The sequence below is a fragment of the Malaclemys terrapin genome, chromosome 7 (genome assembly GCF_027887155.1).
Source record: "Malaclemys terrapin pileata isolate rMalTer1 chromosome 7, rMalTer1.hap1, whole genome shotgun sequence".
In the NCBI taxonomy this organism is placed as follows: Eukaryota; Metazoa; Chordata; order Testudines; family Emydidae; genus Malaclemys; species Malaclemys terrapin.
The window spans coordinates 93,656,702-93,674,916 of record NC_071511.1 but is presented as its reverse complement, the minus strand read 5'-3'; the positions used below and the strand labels follow the sequence as shown (position 1 = coordinate 93,674,916).

The 18,215-nt window shown below is 40.0% G+C and overlaps 1 protein-coding gene across 3 annotated transcripts; it reads right to left on the bottom strand.

Annotated features, from left to right (window-relative positions):
* Positions 1–3,489: 3,489 nt before the first annotated feature.
* On the bottom strand, positions 3,490–17,476 carry LOC128840700 (lysosomal acid lipase/cholesteryl ester hydrolase-like). Of its 3 annotated transcripts, XM_054035036.1 has the most exons (11): positions 17,427–17,468; positions 15,052–15,098; positions 14,012–14,127; positions 13,619–13,736; positions 10,101–10,299; positions 9,319–9,428; positions 8,167–8,303; positions 6,937–7,083; positions 6,721–6,792; positions 5,466–5,534; positions 3,490–3,760 (listed from the first exon to the last, which is right to left on the bottom strand). In XM_054035036.1, exons 3-11 carry the CDS (start codon positions 14,114–14,116, stop codon positions 3,527–3,529), a joined length of 1,191 nt encoding a protein of 396 aa, XP_053891011.1. In that variant the 5' UTR covers positions 14,117–14,127; positions 15,052–15,098; positions 17,427–17,468; the 3' UTR covers positions 3,490–3,526. The 3 variants fall into 3 exon arrangements, with proteins under 3 accessions (XP_053891011.1, XP_053891012.1, XP_053891013.1); XM_054035037.1 differs by lacking the exon at positions 15,052–15,098 and having other exon boundaries at positions 17,427–17,476; XM_054035038.1 differs by lacking the exon at positions 6,721–6,792.
* Positions 17,477–18,215: the final 739 nt, after the last annotated feature.

Here is an 18,215-nt window from a genome sequence, read left to right as displayed (position 1 = left end):
AGTTAGCAGCTGAAATAACTGAAATACTTGTGTGATTAATTAAGTAGCTGTGATTTAGGGTCTTGTCTAACCACTGCTCAATTGCTTTAGACTGTGATATGTTGTTACTATCAACAATACTTTTATTTTTTTTGTTAACAGTTAAATTAATTTTTGGTATTTGTGAAAAGCACTGGATTGACATTGACACTGAATGTGGAGTCCTCTTGCTGCCCGCAAAACACGTATGTTATGTACCACAGTGCTACGACTTCTCCACATCTCACCAGTTCTGTTTTTGCCCCACTCACACTGATTCAGGAAAAGAGTTAAAGAATTGTATTAAACTGCTGTCTAAGCAATTCTAACAGACAGTTATTGGTTTAGTTGTAACTACGTTGAAAACGAGTTTCATCCCTGAATAATGCCTCTACCAATTATAATGTCCGGTGACAGCACAGAATTGTAACAAGTGTTGAATTATTTGTCCTTTTCACAAATTCACATAATGTAGTCAAATGTAAGTCATCTGATGTCAAATATATATCCCATAATATCTATATTTGTGTGTAAGTGCTCATAAGTGTTTGACTCCAATTATGTAGAAAATATGAGAAACATGCTAATTCTTTATTCTTGGTTCATCTTTTCACTGAGTGGGGGCAGTGATTTCACAGCCCCTACTCTGTAAGGGACCTGATTGGTGATTGCTAATGATTAGGCAATTAACTACTTAATATTTTGAAAAAACCTTGAAGTCTGAAAAATTATGCAAATAGCAAATATACATAACGTGATATTCCTATTACTGCTACCCTCTGCTTTCCTTCTCTGCTCATCCATCCACCTGTTATGCCTTTTCTTTACTTAGCTAGTAAATTCTTTGAGGCAGGAACTGTCTTTTACTATGTCTGCACCCAGTACAATGGGTCCCCGATCCTGACTGGCATTCACAGAGCACTACAATAACAGAAATAAATAGTAATAATACCTGAAAGCCCCGTGTTTTTCTTGGCTCACTGAAAGGGTCACATCTTCTAGATGATATTGTTGCTCTACTATTGAAACATCATAGCCAGTATCTGTTAGCAGCTAGAATGAAGTCCAGGCTGTTTGTGGCCAGATTAATGATCCAACTGGTACCATCTGTAAGAAAACAATGCTGCAGAAACCCAACAGGCTTGGTACCCGAGAGAGAGATGCATTGAATATATATATAACAAAAACAAATCTTTTGTGACTCTGGTAACAAAGTGACACCCATACAGTTAGACACTGTGCGTTTCAGACTTCCAGTCTAGCATCAAGTGCTAAAAATAATGAATTTGTATTGACAGTAGCCATTTACCGGTAACTGAGTTTTCAGAACCTAAAAAGAACTTCTTTTCCTCATCTCTTGTGTTAGTGTCTGTAATATAATAAGTAACAAATGTTTGTAGAATAACATTACTGAAATGCTATAAGCTCTCTATTTTGAAAGTTTCAAAGAAAATGTCTTACCATGTGTGTGGCTGAATACAAACCAGTATTACTCCTACTGCATTTGACATTTCTAAGGTGCAAATTATTAAGATGCAAATTATAAATACATGGAGAGATGTACATCAATTTACCAAGTGTCCTGCCAAATAGAGGCATCGAGGCATTCACTTTGGCCTTCTTGTGCAACAGCATTATGGACTTCCTGAATAGGCTTGTTATTTTCAGGATGTTCAGCTCATGTAGTTAGTAAGTGGTGGCATACAATCATTTGACAACAGAGAATTTTACAGAAAGGCATGAATGACCTGGCACATAAATAGAGATGGAGTAACAACTGATCACCAATCTCAGATCACTTCTAGGAGCTCCCGGTGCCCATTTCACGGACATACGCCTACACACAGGGTTTAAACTTGGCCGCATTGTAGACAATGGAAAAACTGCCACTGACTTCAGGGAGGCCATAATTCCACCCACAGAGTCAAGATTGTCCTCGTTTCACTGACATACACCTACAAAGAGTGTCCAGTTTGTTGTATCTTGAAAGAATGAGTTTTTAAACACAAACTGCCTTCAGGAAAGTTTCTTTGTGATCTTATCAAAACCGAACTTAACTGGCCATTAGCCTACTGTGATAGGGTCCTCAGGGAGCTAGGTAGTGTAGTGGTTAGTGCACCTGTCCTCCGCTGTGTCTCTTTCTCTCTCAGAGGCAGATGGAGTTTCAGAAGTGGTGCCTGGTCCCTGACCCCAGATTGAGACTGTTAGGGCCTTCCTCCTGCATCTGGGCTTTTGCCCTAAAATGGGGTATGGTAAGGGGAACAATGCACTCCCACTCCACCAGCTCCCAGCCCAGGGCCCTGTGAAAAGTAATACTGGCAAGTTCCTCTCTGTAGAGAATGCAAGTCTGCCACCCTGGATTCCTGGGAGTTTAGTCTGAGAAATATGAACTCCAGAGTTAGAAAATGAAGAGTTAAGATTGAACTAATCAGCCCTACCACCACACTCTATGGACATATACCTAAAAATATAGGCCACATGTTAATATTCTAAATCTCTTTTCACATTGAATTAAGAATTAGATAGTAAAATCTTGTAACTGTCAGATTGTCTTTCCTATATATACAAAAACGAGGAGTCCGGTGGCCACCAACTCCTCATTGTTTTTGTGGATACAGACTAACACGGCTACCCCTGATACTTTCCTATATCTGTATTTCCAGATTCATTGTATCAGATTCTTCCTTTTTGATCCTCTATTTAAAAAAAAAAAAAGAACATATCTAGAATTTGAATATTTAAGCTCTATTTGTGTTGAATGCAAAGGTCTGTAAACAGAAATAACATACAACAGATATGGAGATTTGTTTCACATTTATTTATTTTGCATATGTAGAACAAGCCTCAAAATTACCCAACCTTTTCCCTGCACGCTCGTTCAACAAACATATGACACCTCTTTGTGGTCTGTATTAGTAATCATTAAGGTCAGTTCATGACCTCAGCCCTGTGACAGCAGTAAGGACTGACCCTGGTCAGATGATTGGGGTGATAAAATAAAATCTCTAGTCTAGATCATTGGCTGCATTAGGTCAGTATAGCTCCACTAATGTCAATGGAATGATGCACGTACTCAAAGTAAACCAAGTGTGAACTGGGACCATTGTGATGTCCTGTCTAGCCATATTTATCAGTTGTCTCCCATGCCCTCAATTAAATTTTATAGAAAAGGCATCTAGACACCAGCACAAAAAAATTATCTTGGAACCAGATCTTCATGCCTATCCATGATATGCTTTATTTCTAAAGCTTGACACGTTAGAAAAACAAAGGATTTACATTTTTATAGCATAGCATATGCACTGTATATTGCAACTCAATATTTCCCTTCTTTGGATACATTTGTGCTGCTCCCCTAATACTGAAGTTCATTAAAGAGAATTTTATTAAAGTAAAGTAAATTCATCAAGTATAGATAGATACATAAAGAGTTTTGTAATTCATTAAAAACCAAATAAGACAGGTATCAACAGAAATTAATATAATCCTTGATCCCAAAGCCACATTTTTATGTATTCTTCCTCATCAAGTCGAGGATTTCATTATACATGCGCTCAGGTGCATCGAGGCCCCAGATGAAATCCAGATGGTTCCAGTCAGGAATCACCTTGTGGTAAACCAGATTAGTGACTTGTGGGAGCAAAAGGTCAACATCGATAGGGTCAGCAAGCCAGTCATTTCCACCACTCCACATTGCAGTTGGGACTTGCATGTCTGTCACATTATATATGGGCGGAGTATCCTTTAAAAAAATTTTTTTCACAAAAGAAAACAAGTTTGGATTGGAATGCAATGAAGAATCAGTTACACATTACTAGAAGACTATTTTAAACAAAGAACTTTATAATGATTTACTGTAGTTCTTGAAAGAAGAGAAATTACTAATTCAAATTAAACATGAGGTAATAATTGTAACTTAAATATCACAATTTTGATGACAATATAGAGAACTCAAAATGAGTTCTCTCACACAAGTTTCATCAATGTTTGGCTCTGAAAGAATGCATTCTTCAATGTGTTACAGAATTTTAATGACCTCAGAAGTTACACCTAAACCTTACACTGAAACCTCCACTATCCCAGGCTACTGCCACATATAGAGGACATTTTCAAAGGCACAATCATACAGCAGATGAGAGACTTCAGGATACTCAGACAAGATAAAAACAAAACAAAAAACCCAAAACTACACAGAGCAATAATGCAGATGTTCACAGTGTGATTTCTAAAGTGTTGCTCATTAATTGGCCCATGTAAACCATGCAGGTGTGAACTAAAAGTTCCCTAGTGAACTGAGAACTTTTAGTTCACACCAGCAAGATCTACGTGGACCAATTAATCTGCTACTTGTTAGTGTGCTTTAGAAATCACACCTGTGTAGTCCACTTTACTGCTCCATGTAGACAAGCCTTCTTTACATTTTACCTGAACACCTCTTTTCCTCTCATCTTATGGTTGTAAAATGTTTGGAAGTAAGAATGAGATATTCAAGTAAGATATATTTAGAGTATCTAGAGGGCTACATTGATTCATCACCACAATATTTTTCCATCAGATGAGTCTTCAGAGCACAACCGCTGAACTTCCAGGCAACGTCTCAACTGCATTTCTTCCAGTTAAAAACTCAGCTCTCTCTGAAGAGGTGCTATGCCTCTTGCTAGTGGAAGCCATAGACTTGCTTTTGAATCTTATCATGCTTCAAATATCCTACTCCTCCACACAGCCCCCAGTGACCCAGCAGATAAAACTACAATTCCTCCAACGTACAGGTCTCCAGCCTTTTCTGACTGATACGCAACCCAGTAGTTTTTTTAGCAATAATATAAGGGTGTTAGCAATGACTTCATTTATATTTCTGTACTCTATCAGAACTAGAATTTACAACAAGATTGAGGACAATGAGAGTTGTGGACCACAAATTTCAACTTTCCAGATATTTTCATTTGAATTTTCAACCAGGAAATTGGGTGCATCATTTTTGTAACTGAGTTTCCTAGTTCTTTTAAAGAAACCAACAGTAACTGATCAGACAAGAACACAACAGCTTTTATATTTGAGATTAGAGATTCAAATTGGATGGAAAAGTAAGAAAATTCTAACTAGTTTTTTCTGCTTTGAAATAAATTAGACCTTATTTTAAAATACTCTCTATTCTAACCATAGGCACAGAGATACAAATGTATACTGGTGACTTACTACATAAATATTTTTAATGTGTGCTTTTTTTAAAATAGAGGACAATAAATTCAATGGAATTTCTCTGGATTTATACTGGTATAAATGAGAACATAATTTGGCCCCCAATATGGAATTATTTTTAAACTATAGCTTTTGCTTGGCTACCATAGCTTTTGCTGTCAAATGGGATAGTATGATGCCCACTCTCTTTTTTACAGTGTTTTTTTAAGTGAAAATTCTGAAATGTTTTCACATCAGAATTACCTTACCTGATCATAGTGGACTTTGTTAGATGGTATTCCCCAGTCATAAGCTTTCAGTTTACCACTTTTAATCGCCTAGAGTAAGAATTAAAATCAAATGTACATGTTTTAACTAAAACAAGGAAAAAATAATTACTGCATTTGCCCCTCCAAAGTTAGCCTTTGAAACTAGCCCCCGCAGAGGTTTGCATAATCTAGTTCAAACTGGATTCTCCAGGGTCCAACAAAGAAAGGATTTTAGGATAATTAAACTGGGATTAGACTGACTCAGGACATTCTCCCTGATCCAACAAATGAACAGGATCACTGGCCTATGGAAGGCCCCAGTCCTTAGGGGAGGGTTGGAAGGACTTGGCCTATTGAGGTCATGTAAGACTGAGTGTTTGTTCTAAGCTTAAACTGAGATGAATTTGTGACCACAAGGAATCCCCTGGGTGGGGCTGAAGGACTGCTTCTGCAGAATCCACATTAGGGTGATGTTTGGTAAGTTTATTAGCATGCGTGTAGGTTCTTTTATTGTTTTCTATGTAGTGTTTTTACCTTAAGACTAAAGTAGGCTTGCATAGGAAGTGCTATGTGGTACCTTATAACTGTAGCAATTACACCTGTTAATCGTTTCTGAAGAGAAAGCAAGCAGGTGTCTTTGGGCAGTCTACCTCTGCTGGGAATAACACAGTGAAGGCAGGGAACTGTGCAGCCTGGACATACCCAGGTCAGAAGCGAGTGACCATGTGGATTTCCACTCAAGAAAGCCAACGGCTGGCGAGCTGGAAACCTAAGAGTGGGTGCTCTTGCTGGACCACTGAGGGGGAATACAGGTGCTGCTACCCTGAACTGCGACAATGGCATGTCTACTCTACCATTCCTTTATAGAGACAAAAAAAGGATATTTTGTTGATTATATTTCCATGTATCCTGGGTGGGGACTGGCACCGAGTACTAACTTGCAAGCTAATTTGTACATTATGCATGGAAAAAAGAAACTAGCAGTGCTGCCCTGTGAGGTTGCTCTGTAATTAGCTATGTTCATGCCTCTGCCAAGTTCTCTGCTTGCAGAATATACTAAGCCAGGGTAGACACAAGCATGATTAAGGGAGGATTAGTTCTTTCAATGTGGCAATGCCAGCTTGATTGCTAAATTGTTGGCACTGAGAATAAATTAGGACAATAGAATAGGAGACTGGCCCTAAATCAATTTTCAAACATCACACACGATTGTTACATAATGATTACAGGGCGCTTTATATTTCAGAAGTTCTACCTGTTTCCAGTGAATTATGTTTTGTACAGAGGTTCCAGCTGGGGCATGTGTTATATACACATATATTCGGCTCTAAAAGGAAACATTTATATTACATAACAAGTTTCATCTCACGAAATGGATCTACTTATTTATCATAAAATCAATGCAGGCAATTTCAAGGATAAATCTGTTTTGCAAAAAATATCTGAGGAACAATTGTAGATTTAGACGTACCATATTTAAGTTCTTCTCATTAAATCCACACAGCTCAAACATGAGGTTGCCACAAAACTCTGATAACATGCCCTGGCTGCAAAATTCAGCAGCAAACAAGTCAGCAAAAAAATTCTGTCGTATGAATTCTTTTGTACCAACTACAGTCTGTAAAATTACAAAGATTCATATTTAATAAAATTACAGATATTGGAGATAAAACCTGCCCTTCCTTCTATCTGCCAATCAAATAACGTCTCCTACAGTATATTCAAGTTCTGTGTTCAATACACATTTAAATAAATCAGGTGATTAGGAAGGGGAAGACTATTCGCCATTCCAATTGTCCTTACAGTAAAGAATTTTTCCTTCAGATTTTCGAATCCTTAATTATTTCCTTCTACTTACACCTCTTGGATAGACTTAAGTAATTCCTCTCCCTCTTTGGTATTTACAACCTTCAGATACAGCTAAACTACCACACTCTCCCTCCATCTTTTGGCCTAGCTACAGGAACATAGGCATTACTATATCAGATCAGACCACTGGTTCAACCAGTACAATTACTGGACTCTGCAGTACCACATCCTTCATGGGGAGATACTAGAATCCTTATAATAGAGAATCATGGAACAACATGCCAGTCAGGGAAGACACCTCCAATCCCTGGCAGCTCAAGGTTGTTTTATATCCTGAAGCAATAAGGCGAAAATCCCTTGTTTTGTGCCTTACCTAGTATAGCTGGATGTACTCATTAACCATATAAATGACTAATCCTCCTTTGAACCCTGCTAAGCTTTTTTCCTTTTAGAGTATTAGATTTGTTGCCCTTCAGTTTTACTGAACGCTACCCTTTTCTTGTATTAGGAGAAGGGGTAAGTGGCAGCTTTGTTACTACCACGACACCATTTTCTATTTTATAAACCTCTCATGTCTCCTTTTATTCTACTCTCTAAATAGTCCAAGACTTTTTCATTCCCCCATGACATTGAAGTCTGCCCATCCCTCTAATTGGTTTCCTAATTCTGCTATAACATACTTTATGGGTAAATTTTGGCACAGTGAACACAGATTATGGATTAAGGTATGTGATGAGCTTTAACATTTGTACAAATTGCAAAGTAAAATCTCTGGAAATTCTAGAATGTCTCACTTCATTTTAACTGTTCTGTCTTAATTGGTTTTAGAATCCCCACCAAAAAGTCCAACTAACTTTGGTTAACAGATATACTGTCTAAAAAAATCACATACCTTGATCACTGCATCGGGAAGTAATGCAAGCTTTGTCAACAAGCTTTGCGCATTTTTAAGTGTGGCTACAGGAGCTAAAGCAAAATACATTTTGATTCTTTGAGCCAGCTGGGGCATGGTTGAAAATGTTATAAAAGCTGAAAATGAAGAAAGAGATGTACAAGTTACTATTGCAAGGAGTTCAAGCACAATGTTTAGATTTTGTGAAAACTATTTTACAAACTGTAAGGAGAACAGAAATGTTGAGAATTTTTAAAGGGTCAATTGAAAACCCAAGCTGTTTATAATGTAAACATTACCTAGCTGAATGTGCGGTCCACACATTGCAAAACCCCCCATTGAAGTATGAGGATGAGATGACAACACTTTCAGTTGAAAGTAACTTGAATGGAATTTAGTGCCTTTGCCTTGCTTAATAAAACATTTTTTTGGAACAAAGTTTTGCTGGCTTCGGGTTTTCCTTAAAGTATGATTATAGTCAGAAAAACAACTGTCAGAATGGCACCTCCTACTCAGATGTCCTTCCTCGGTATTGCCAGACCCAGATTTACTTATTTGAGCAAAAGAAATAAGCATTTATTACTCATTAGCACTGCAGAAACCAAATAACTATTGTAACACTGAGTGGGCTCCTACTGTGGTTCATGCATCAACAAAATTGTTAACTGAATTTCTATAAGGCTGTCTACCCTAGGATAAAATGGTTTATTTTACTACATGGCAGCTATGCAATTCTAAACCTAGAGAAGACAGGGAAATGGTATTTTAAAATGTAATCTGCCTGTGGACATGTTAGTTCACATGTTTTAACAATACACTTTCTTTCTAGTGTGGACAAGCCCAAGAGCACAATCTGCACTTCATGGTATACACCTTAATTTCACTTTAACCACACACTCCTGTTGAATCAGTGTTATTGGTGATGGTGATGTGCAAGTCAAAAAACAGAACATAGCGTTCAGATGACACAGCTACCAGAACATGATATTGCCCTAAAAAGTTCCCCTCTGGTCACATGTGATATCTCCAGCACAGCAGAAATTGGGATCTGGGGGGGGGGGGGGGGGGGGGGAGGGAAGGGAAGAGATCTAGACTTCAAAGGACAGATAGTTCCATTGTTAACAACAGACACTGCATTCCCCTCAAACCTACCTGTCGTGGTGCCTTCTGAATGTCCAACATAATACAGTTTCTCTTGTCCAGTTTTCTGCACAATAAAATCTATCACTGCTGGATGGTCATATTTAGCCATTTCATCATAGCTACAAAAGGAAGGGTGGTCATCTTTATGTTAGCTGTGTAATTGTCTGCATTTGAACACCAAAAGCCTTAGAACTGAAAAACAGTCATAGCACTATAAGCTTCTCCATATTATTCTCCCAAGCACCTCAAATGTTTTTAGCCCCCTCTGCACTGGGCCAGGAACTGACATAAGGAACTATATTTAAACTCTGTTCCGGATACACCAATCAATATAGATCATAGACACTAACTGTGTTTAAAAATAAGAACACATTGTTTTAGATACAGGGCTACATAATTGTTGCAGGATTGTGTAGAACTGTTTTACTCCTTTGGTAAATCCACACAATACAGTCAGCTATTTGATTTAACAATTTATCATGTACCATAATAATTTTAGTGTTCATCCCTAGAGAATTCCAAATACTGTATCGACAGAGAAAGACAATAAGACCAAATTTTTTGTGTGTCCACTAATTCTGGAGGCGCAGTCCAACATCTCAAGGCCTGATTTTTGTAGATGCTTAGCAACTACAACTACACTTGACTTCAACTCTGAAAATCCAGCTATAAATTGTGAAATTAGTGTTTTGGCCTAATTCTTACTTTATTAGGACAATGGATTCCCAGCATCACTTTACAAAACAAAATAAACTAGTCGTGTCATAGTTTTCCCCAAAATTATAGTCTACCTGAAAGCCCAGAATTCCTCTTGGTGCACTGAAAGGTTTACGTGTCGTCTGGACCAAGTGTTCCCTCTACTATTTCCTATCCAAACATCATAGCCAGCATCTGCTAGAATGAAGCCCAGGCTGTTTGTGGCCAGATTAATGATCCAACTGGAACCATCTGCAAGTAAACCATGCTGCAGAAACACAACAGGCTTTGGACCTGAAAGAGAGATACACCGAATATTCCATACAAGCAAAACTTCTGTGACACTGATAATAAAACAGCACTCAGTCTTCATAGTCAAATTCCTAAATCCAGCATTAACTTCTGGAGAGAGATTTAGTTGAATTGCCAAGGACTGTATTTTAAAGGATTTTAATTGAAAAAGACAAAGTAGGAAGACTGTATAGAACCCTTCTTTCATTTTTTGTGCAAGTGGGTCTAAACCCAAGAAAAGTGTCAGGGGAAAATGGTGTTTCTCAAATGCATCACTACTAAATATAGAAATCTTTAGAGAAGATTTAAGGGAATGGCTTATTATTACCATAAGCTACATGCAAACAGAGAGTGTCTTTCAGTATTAGTCCTATTGTACTTGATTTTCAAATGATTTGATTTTGATATGTAGTTTAGGCTCCAAGCAGCACATGTCTGGTTGTATCTTAGGTTAGTGAGCATCAATCTGATTATTGGATCCAGGATTTCACTGTCTATTGGAGAGAATGCAAGCAATTGGGCTCAGTTTCCTCAGGTACTCCACACCTGTTCCCACAATATCTGTATCTCACTGAGTCAGTTTCTCTTGTTCTCCCACACACTCAGTGTCCACGTTTATTCCCCATTCAGTAGCTTCTAAAACATTTGGTTTTAAATGTCATGTAGTGAGTGCCAGTGCACCTTATATCACTGTATTTCAGATCATTTCCTTTTCAGAGTCATTACTTTTGCCCCATTCCCTGCACTCATATATATGCACAGTTCTGTGTAAACGACCGAGAATAAATAAGTATCTGCCGATCATCCCAGCTTGATCAGTTGTGAACACTTGTCCCAGAGAGCTGGTATTTGGAGTACACTAGTAGGTAAAGAAGGCTTCCTCTCCTTCTCAGGAAAGCAACTATCAGCTCAAGCCCAGAAGGGGAATCACTGCAGAGAAAGTGGTTCCAGGGACCAAGGGGGTTTGAATGGCTAGGAGGGGATGCCACTACCAAAGAGCATTTCTAGACTTCACCAGAGTCTTGACTAAGTTGACCACCAAACTCTCAGTCCCCTTCCCCTCCAAACCAAACAACCACTCACTCCCGCTCTGAAACCTACCAGCCACAGTCTTCCCACCACCAGAGGCCCATCTCTCCCCCCTTCCTTTCCAAAAATTGCTGTGATAGAAACATTTCACCAGCCAGGGTACTTCAACAAGCAGTTTAAAAATGACAACATAGCTCATGTCCTTAGCATACATATGGTCTACTATATAAAATTAAAGCTCTGTAGATCTAACAGCCAAAAGGCCTATTTACAACTGAGGCTAGTTAAATGATTTCTTTACAAAATTAATACAGCTGGCACAGAAAGGTATTTCACTTGGCAGAGGATTTCACTATTTTGAAATATGGTTTCATTTCAATTTGGAACAAATCCTCAACATTTCAAATGTATCCACAAAAGGGAATGGAGTCCTGGCTTCAGAGCAGTCACCTGGTAGGCTGCCCTGGAGCTGTGTGCCCTGGAAACCTGGGCTTCAGGGGAGCCAAGGTAGGCAAGGAGACAGGAAACTAAGCATGTGTCCATTGGAAACCTGGCTGGTTTCCAGAGGATCTCCATGGAACATTTAAATATCATTCAGTTGGCAAATTCTGACAAAAAAATTGCATCTGCAGTGACTCAACATTAAGTGTGCAAAAAATAAATTGATAGAAGGAAAAGCTTTATACTATCTCAGAAGAGCACTATGAAGAGGATGAACAGTGGATGCCAAGGAAGAGATCGGTTTTCACATTACGTAGGCAACATTAAACTAAAACAGTAACCGAAATTTACACAGCATTCAGACAAACGTATGAAGCTTTTATATGAATGATGTTCATGTGGGTCTATAATACTACTGAGGGCTTAGTGGTTTATATTTGAAATTGATACAGAAAATTAGCAAAAACCTAACCGATTTTCCTTAATCCAAATTATGTATTTTCAGACTTATAAATGACAGTTAGGAGTTAATCAAAATCATCATAAATTTGGCAGACTGCACCAATAAAAATTGACATCAAACTCAATACTGGTCTCACTGGAGAGAACAGAAGTTTACAAAAACACAATATCAGCATGAACTGAATATACTTTATCTATTACTTCTACAGTTACTGTTCCCATACTATAAAGGTTCCCCCTTGAGCCCATGCTGAACAGCAACAAAGCCTACAGACTGATGGTCTCTGTTTTAGATTTGTGGCTCGTGCATCTTTTGGCCAAGAGATAATGTTGCTCAAGGCAGAATAACTGACTTAGACCTCAACATTTAGACTGCAGCAGTGGCACTTCAGTCATCCTAGACTCTTTTTCACACCCATAAAGGTTCATACCAGGATTCAGTTTTCCATCCACACAGGCAAAAGCCTTTCATCACATCAGCCTTCAGTTTGTCTCCCAATTTTGCTTACTCCCTCCTCTTTTCCTGCCTTCTATGTTGTACTCCCAGGTTTCCTCTTGTCCTCCCTACCCACCCAGTACTCCTTCCCTTGTCCTCTGACTTTTAGGAGACCTTTACCTGCACCTTTATTCTCCCAGATTCTCATATACACTTCATGGTACTCTAGCAGCTTTTAGAGTGTTTCTCTGCAGCATTTTCTGCCAACTACCATAAAGACAATTTGCATTGGTGATGTGTTCTCTATGGGAACTAAGAGGAAAGCAGAGTATGGAAATGTTTGAGGGTCCTTGCAGGGACACTGTTTAACTCCTGCGAGGCTGAAGCTACAGATGGACTTTTCCACAGCTGGAGGCCAGGACAGGAATGTCACTGCAGAAAAACTAGCATTCAGGTAACTCGGGGAAACTCTCCTCCATTCTGTACAAAATTGTCACGCACATTCATGCAGAGCAGACAGAATGCCTGCTGAAATGCTTAGGAAGAACAGTAGTATAAGGGATGGGAATACAAGACGGTTCAGTTGATGTAGAAGGAACTTTTGTTCATTGTCACGGTCAGTAAACTGACATGAAATGAAGACTAGTATGTCTGTCAGCGAATACATTCAAAAACTTCTAGGCTTAATTTTTATAACCACAAATCCTTTCTTCCATGCATATTATAGAAATTAAAATATATATTATACACTACAAACATCCTCATAAAGTTAAAACTACATAGAAAAATACTGGCGCCCAGTAACAATAGTAGAACCCCATCTTTAGATTTGCAGAATTTGCTAAGACCCCTGTAAACCTCCTGTATGTATTGCTGTAATCTAGGTCATATTTAAGACAGGAAGGAATTTAAGGTTACAACAAGTTTCCTATTTAATACGGACATAAATTTTACCTGCATTGTCAGCATTTACTTTCCCATGAGGAATTCTGTTAACACTGAGGATATAGCCGTCTGCTGTCACAACATCATACTCCTCACTGGGGTATCCCCTGTATTGAATTATTTCACTCTGCAGGAAGAAAAAAAATCAAAGGCTCTGATCTCAGACTGCCAACAGGTTTTCAATTTTTGAAGGCTTTCCTAGGCCATGTATTTACTATTAGGGGGTTTTACTGGAAGTACTTTCTGGTGGGATATTTTCAAGGAATCTGAACTGTGGGGCATTATCTGTTATAGCCTCTGTTGGTTTATTCCACAAAATAAGGTGAATTAATAATGTATATTTCATTGTTTCTCAGAGATTGCCCCCCCCCAACCCAACTCTCTCTTTAATACATTACTTACAATATTCATATACATTTCAGGATTGTCATTTGACCTGCTGTCAGAGAGTCCTTGCACCAAAATAATTCCATGGATCAAACATGTTACAGCTACAGAATGCCACATCTTGGGTCAGCCTAGAATAATACATGTTACATATTAGTGCTATCTGAATCATGCATAAGTCTTCCAAGCAGAAAGCTCCTCACCAGTTATGGCCAAGTAGCTTAATGATCCCATATAGTCTGCATAAGAAAACAAGTTATATTGGGCCTGCAAAACTCAGGAACTATACTACGTATTCTTGAGCACCATCTTGTCCATTAACACATAACTTTTATAAGCTGAATAATGCAGGACTGAGTCCTGTTTTCCTGTTGCTTATTTTACTGGTTGTCATATACTATGTTGGGCACAAAATATTCAGCCCCGGCTATGTGAAGCTCTAGGCTGCATTGTTTATGCTGTATTTGGTCTCAGTTCTGTAAAACAGCAGCACCACACAGTGTCAGAGACTCAGTAGATGTGGTGTAAAGAGCCATAATTACTTTATACCTTAATATCCGGTTCATTACAGATACTAGAGATGGGTCTGCGATTTGAAGTTCAGATTCAAAATTAATCAAATATAATTAATGGCTCAACCATTAAGGAAATAGGAGTTAGGTGCAAAGCTTCGATCAATTTTTCCAGGGTAAGAAAGAAAAACATTTTCCATTCCCTTCTAATTAAGCCAGTTCCTTCAGCAAAGAAGAAAATAACCAACAATGCAATTTAGAAAGACAGTTCTCCACTGCAATCTCTTCTGTATTGTCCTGTCCATCTTTTTCCTCTTCTTCCTGGGGAGCAACCTGTCCCTCCAGTAGTTCTCTGTAAACTATCCACACCTTCATAGGAATCAAATAATTATCTGACTTTTCTGGAGCATTAACGAATCTAGCTTTTTCACCATTTAGGATCTTTTTTTAGCTGGACACCATAGTGCAAAAAACTTTAATCTAGCATTGAGACTCCATTTCTACATCCGTAGCTGTAAGCTGTTTATCTTGAAATATTCTTACCAAATACAGTCCAAGTCTCTAGCAAGCCTCAGTTCTTCCTACAGATGCTGGAGACAAAAAGTTCTCTTATAAATACTGGGGGCATGCTCTCAGCAGGGTTTGAAGTGCAAACTGCAATGTGCCCTATCTCTAAGTCAAATCCTGTATCTTCAATTGCAATGATATGCAAGTCAGAAGGAAGTCAACATGCTCTTCTCCTGGCTCCCTTTTAATGATTTTAGTCACTCCTTCATTTGATTCAAGTTCTGCCAGCAGGCAGTTGATTCAAGATCTGCCAGTAGGCAGGCTCTCTTATCTTACACCAGTGGGCAGCATTTCAAATTCATTGTGCACTTTCGTGATCCTTCAGGCTACCCATTCTCTGCCCCACTTCAGTAAGCCTCTCTTTAAAACCATCTAGGATAGTCTAAAGCAGTGGTCTACAAAGTGGGGTGCGCGCGACGATCCACTGGGGGGCGTGGCAAGAGGAGTGCTGCTGGAACAAAAGGGCGGCGTGGCAGGAGTACCATTAATAAATAAAATATTTTTTTTTTAAATACTGTTTATTTCATCTTTATCTCAGCCTTTTTTAATTTCTATTTTGTGTATGCTTGATAATGTACATAATATATTAGTACAGTAGTACACGTATATAATTTATACATAAATAAATATACATATATTGGAGGTGCGTGATCAAAAAATTTTTACTGATAGGGGTGTGCGATCAAAAAAGTTTGGAGACCACTGGTCTAAAGGATTTGAGGGTGGCTGGTAAAGTTATGACATGTTCAAAGAGATATTTTTTATCACCACTTGCAGGGCCGGCTCTAGGTTTTTTGCTGCCCCAAGCAAAAAATTTTTTGGCTGCCCCCCACCCCAGTCCTGGGCTCTCTCCCTCCCAACTGCACCCTCCTGCTGCCCCAGCCCTGGGTCACTGGTAACTCGCTCCCAGGGCGGGTCATTCAGCACAGAAATGTGCACAGAACAGAGACAGGATTGGTTCCCATATGGTTACAGAACTGCAGTAAAGTGGAACAATTTTCAGCTGGTGTGACTGGAGGATATCTGGATGCACATTATAAGACTGTCCTACATAAATGAGGAAAAGTTGAGGTGCCTTTATTATTCTTTTGTTCCATTCTTTGTTTCTATGGGGAATGCACTATCACGGTCTTTCTTTTAAACAAATAAAACTAAAACTTAAAAAAAAAAAAAAAAAGCAATGGCTGTTGAAAATAGCAACTCCAGTCCTAATAACCACTGGGAAGCATTTCTTGCTCAATTTATTCTACTTTTTCTACAGCAAGTTACAGTGGATCAGTATATTTGATTTGGGGGAAATGAAGTAACAGCTGCGTAAATTGAGCTTGAGCACTCCTGAATTTTGAGGGTGTTCAAATCTGGAAGGCAGGTGCTAGATTCCCTTTCTGAATATTAGCTATATCTGGAGAGGAAAAGTCAATTTCTGCTTCCATGGCTCAGAAGTGGAAATCCTCCTAAGTGTATGGTACTGTATCTAAGGGCAGGTCTTCACTACAGGGGAGGGTCGATTTAAGATACGCAAATTCAGCTACGCGAATAGCGTAGCTGAATTCGACGTATCGCAGCCGACGTACCCCCCTGTAGGGACGGTGGCAAAATCGACTTCTGCGGCTTCCTGTCGACGGCGCTTACTCCCATCTTCGCTGGTGGAGTAAGAGCGTCGATTTGGGGATCGATTGTTGGGACGCGATAAATCGATCCCTGAGAGGTCGATTTCTACCCTGCCGATTCAGGCTCAAGCTGCCCAGGTGTAGAGCCTCCCATCCCTTACTTTTCATTTTAAATTCTAGTGGGATCCGCATACCTCCCTTGCTAGGCTTCAGATAGAGAGGTGCACCGTCCATTTAGTCCCCCCAATTCCTTCTTTGGGGGAGAGCCCAGGGCTGGGGCAGCAGGAGGTGCGGGTGCGGGGGGGAAGGGCCCAGGGCTAAGGCAGCAGGGGGTGCGGTTGGGGGCCAGAGCTGGGGTGGCAGGGGTGCAGGGGGAGGGGGGGAAAGAGCCCAGGACTGGGGCAGCAGGAGTTGCGGGTGGGGGGAAGAGCCCAGGGCTGGGGGAGCAGGGGAGGGCAGGTGGGGGCCAGAGCTGGGGCTGCAGGGGGTGTGGGCGGGGTAGAGCCCAGGGCTGGGGCAGCAGGGGGTGCGGATGGGGGCCAGAGCTGGGGCGGCCGGGATGGGGGGGGGAAACAGCCCAGGGCTGGGGTGGCAGGGGGTGTGGGCGGGGGAGAGCCCAAGGCTGGAGCAGCAGGAGGGTGCAAGTGTGGGCCAGAGCTGGGGTGGCAGGGGGTGTGGGCGGGGGCAGCCCAGGATCGGAGGGGGGGGCAGCAAAAATCCTAGAGCTGGCTCTGTTCCTACCATTTACAGCAAGCTGCAGATTTCAGTTCCATACTCCTTTCCCACACGCCTTCCTCTTGCTAGTGGCCAAGGGAATGCTGGGAAATGTAGTTCTTTCCCTGCTCCAGGGCTGGCTCTATAGGCAGGGAGCTAACCAAGGAACTACAACTCCCAGGGGCCTCTGTTGGTTCTTAGCTCCCATGCTGGATTCTTGCGCCCCTTGCAAATCTGCAGCCCCAAGCAACTGCTTGCTTTGCTCCAGTCTAGAGCCGGCCCTGACCACTTGGTACTCTTTGAAAAATGTGTTTTCAATTCCCACCCTTCATCTCTTCCATTCATTATTAGCTACAGAGTTTGCCAGCAGCAAACACTGGAAACTAATTAAAAATTAAAAATTAATATTACAGCCATCCCTAAGATGCTTTTGATAGTGAAGAGTGTTTTTTCTATTTAAAAGTATTTTCTACTCTGAGACTTCACGTAAGCAGTAGTAAACAATATAACTAAGACTGAAATGTAGCTTCTAACCCTTGCTAAGTCTGAGACACATTTGTTTTGTGCTAGAATTTGTTTTAGAATTCAGAAACACCATTTTTAGTTCTCTATGCATGTACATGGCAATAGGAGGAGAGAAATGCTCTCAGACTCCTATGCATGCACAAATGTGCTGATTGCTTTAAAAGGCAGACATAGTTTTGTTCAAATTTAGCAGGTCTCTTGGGTTTTAATAAACATGAGTTAAGCCACTTATCTCTTTAAAACTACTGAAGAAGTTTTTGACTAATGAGAACCAGGATGCAGAGTCTCAAT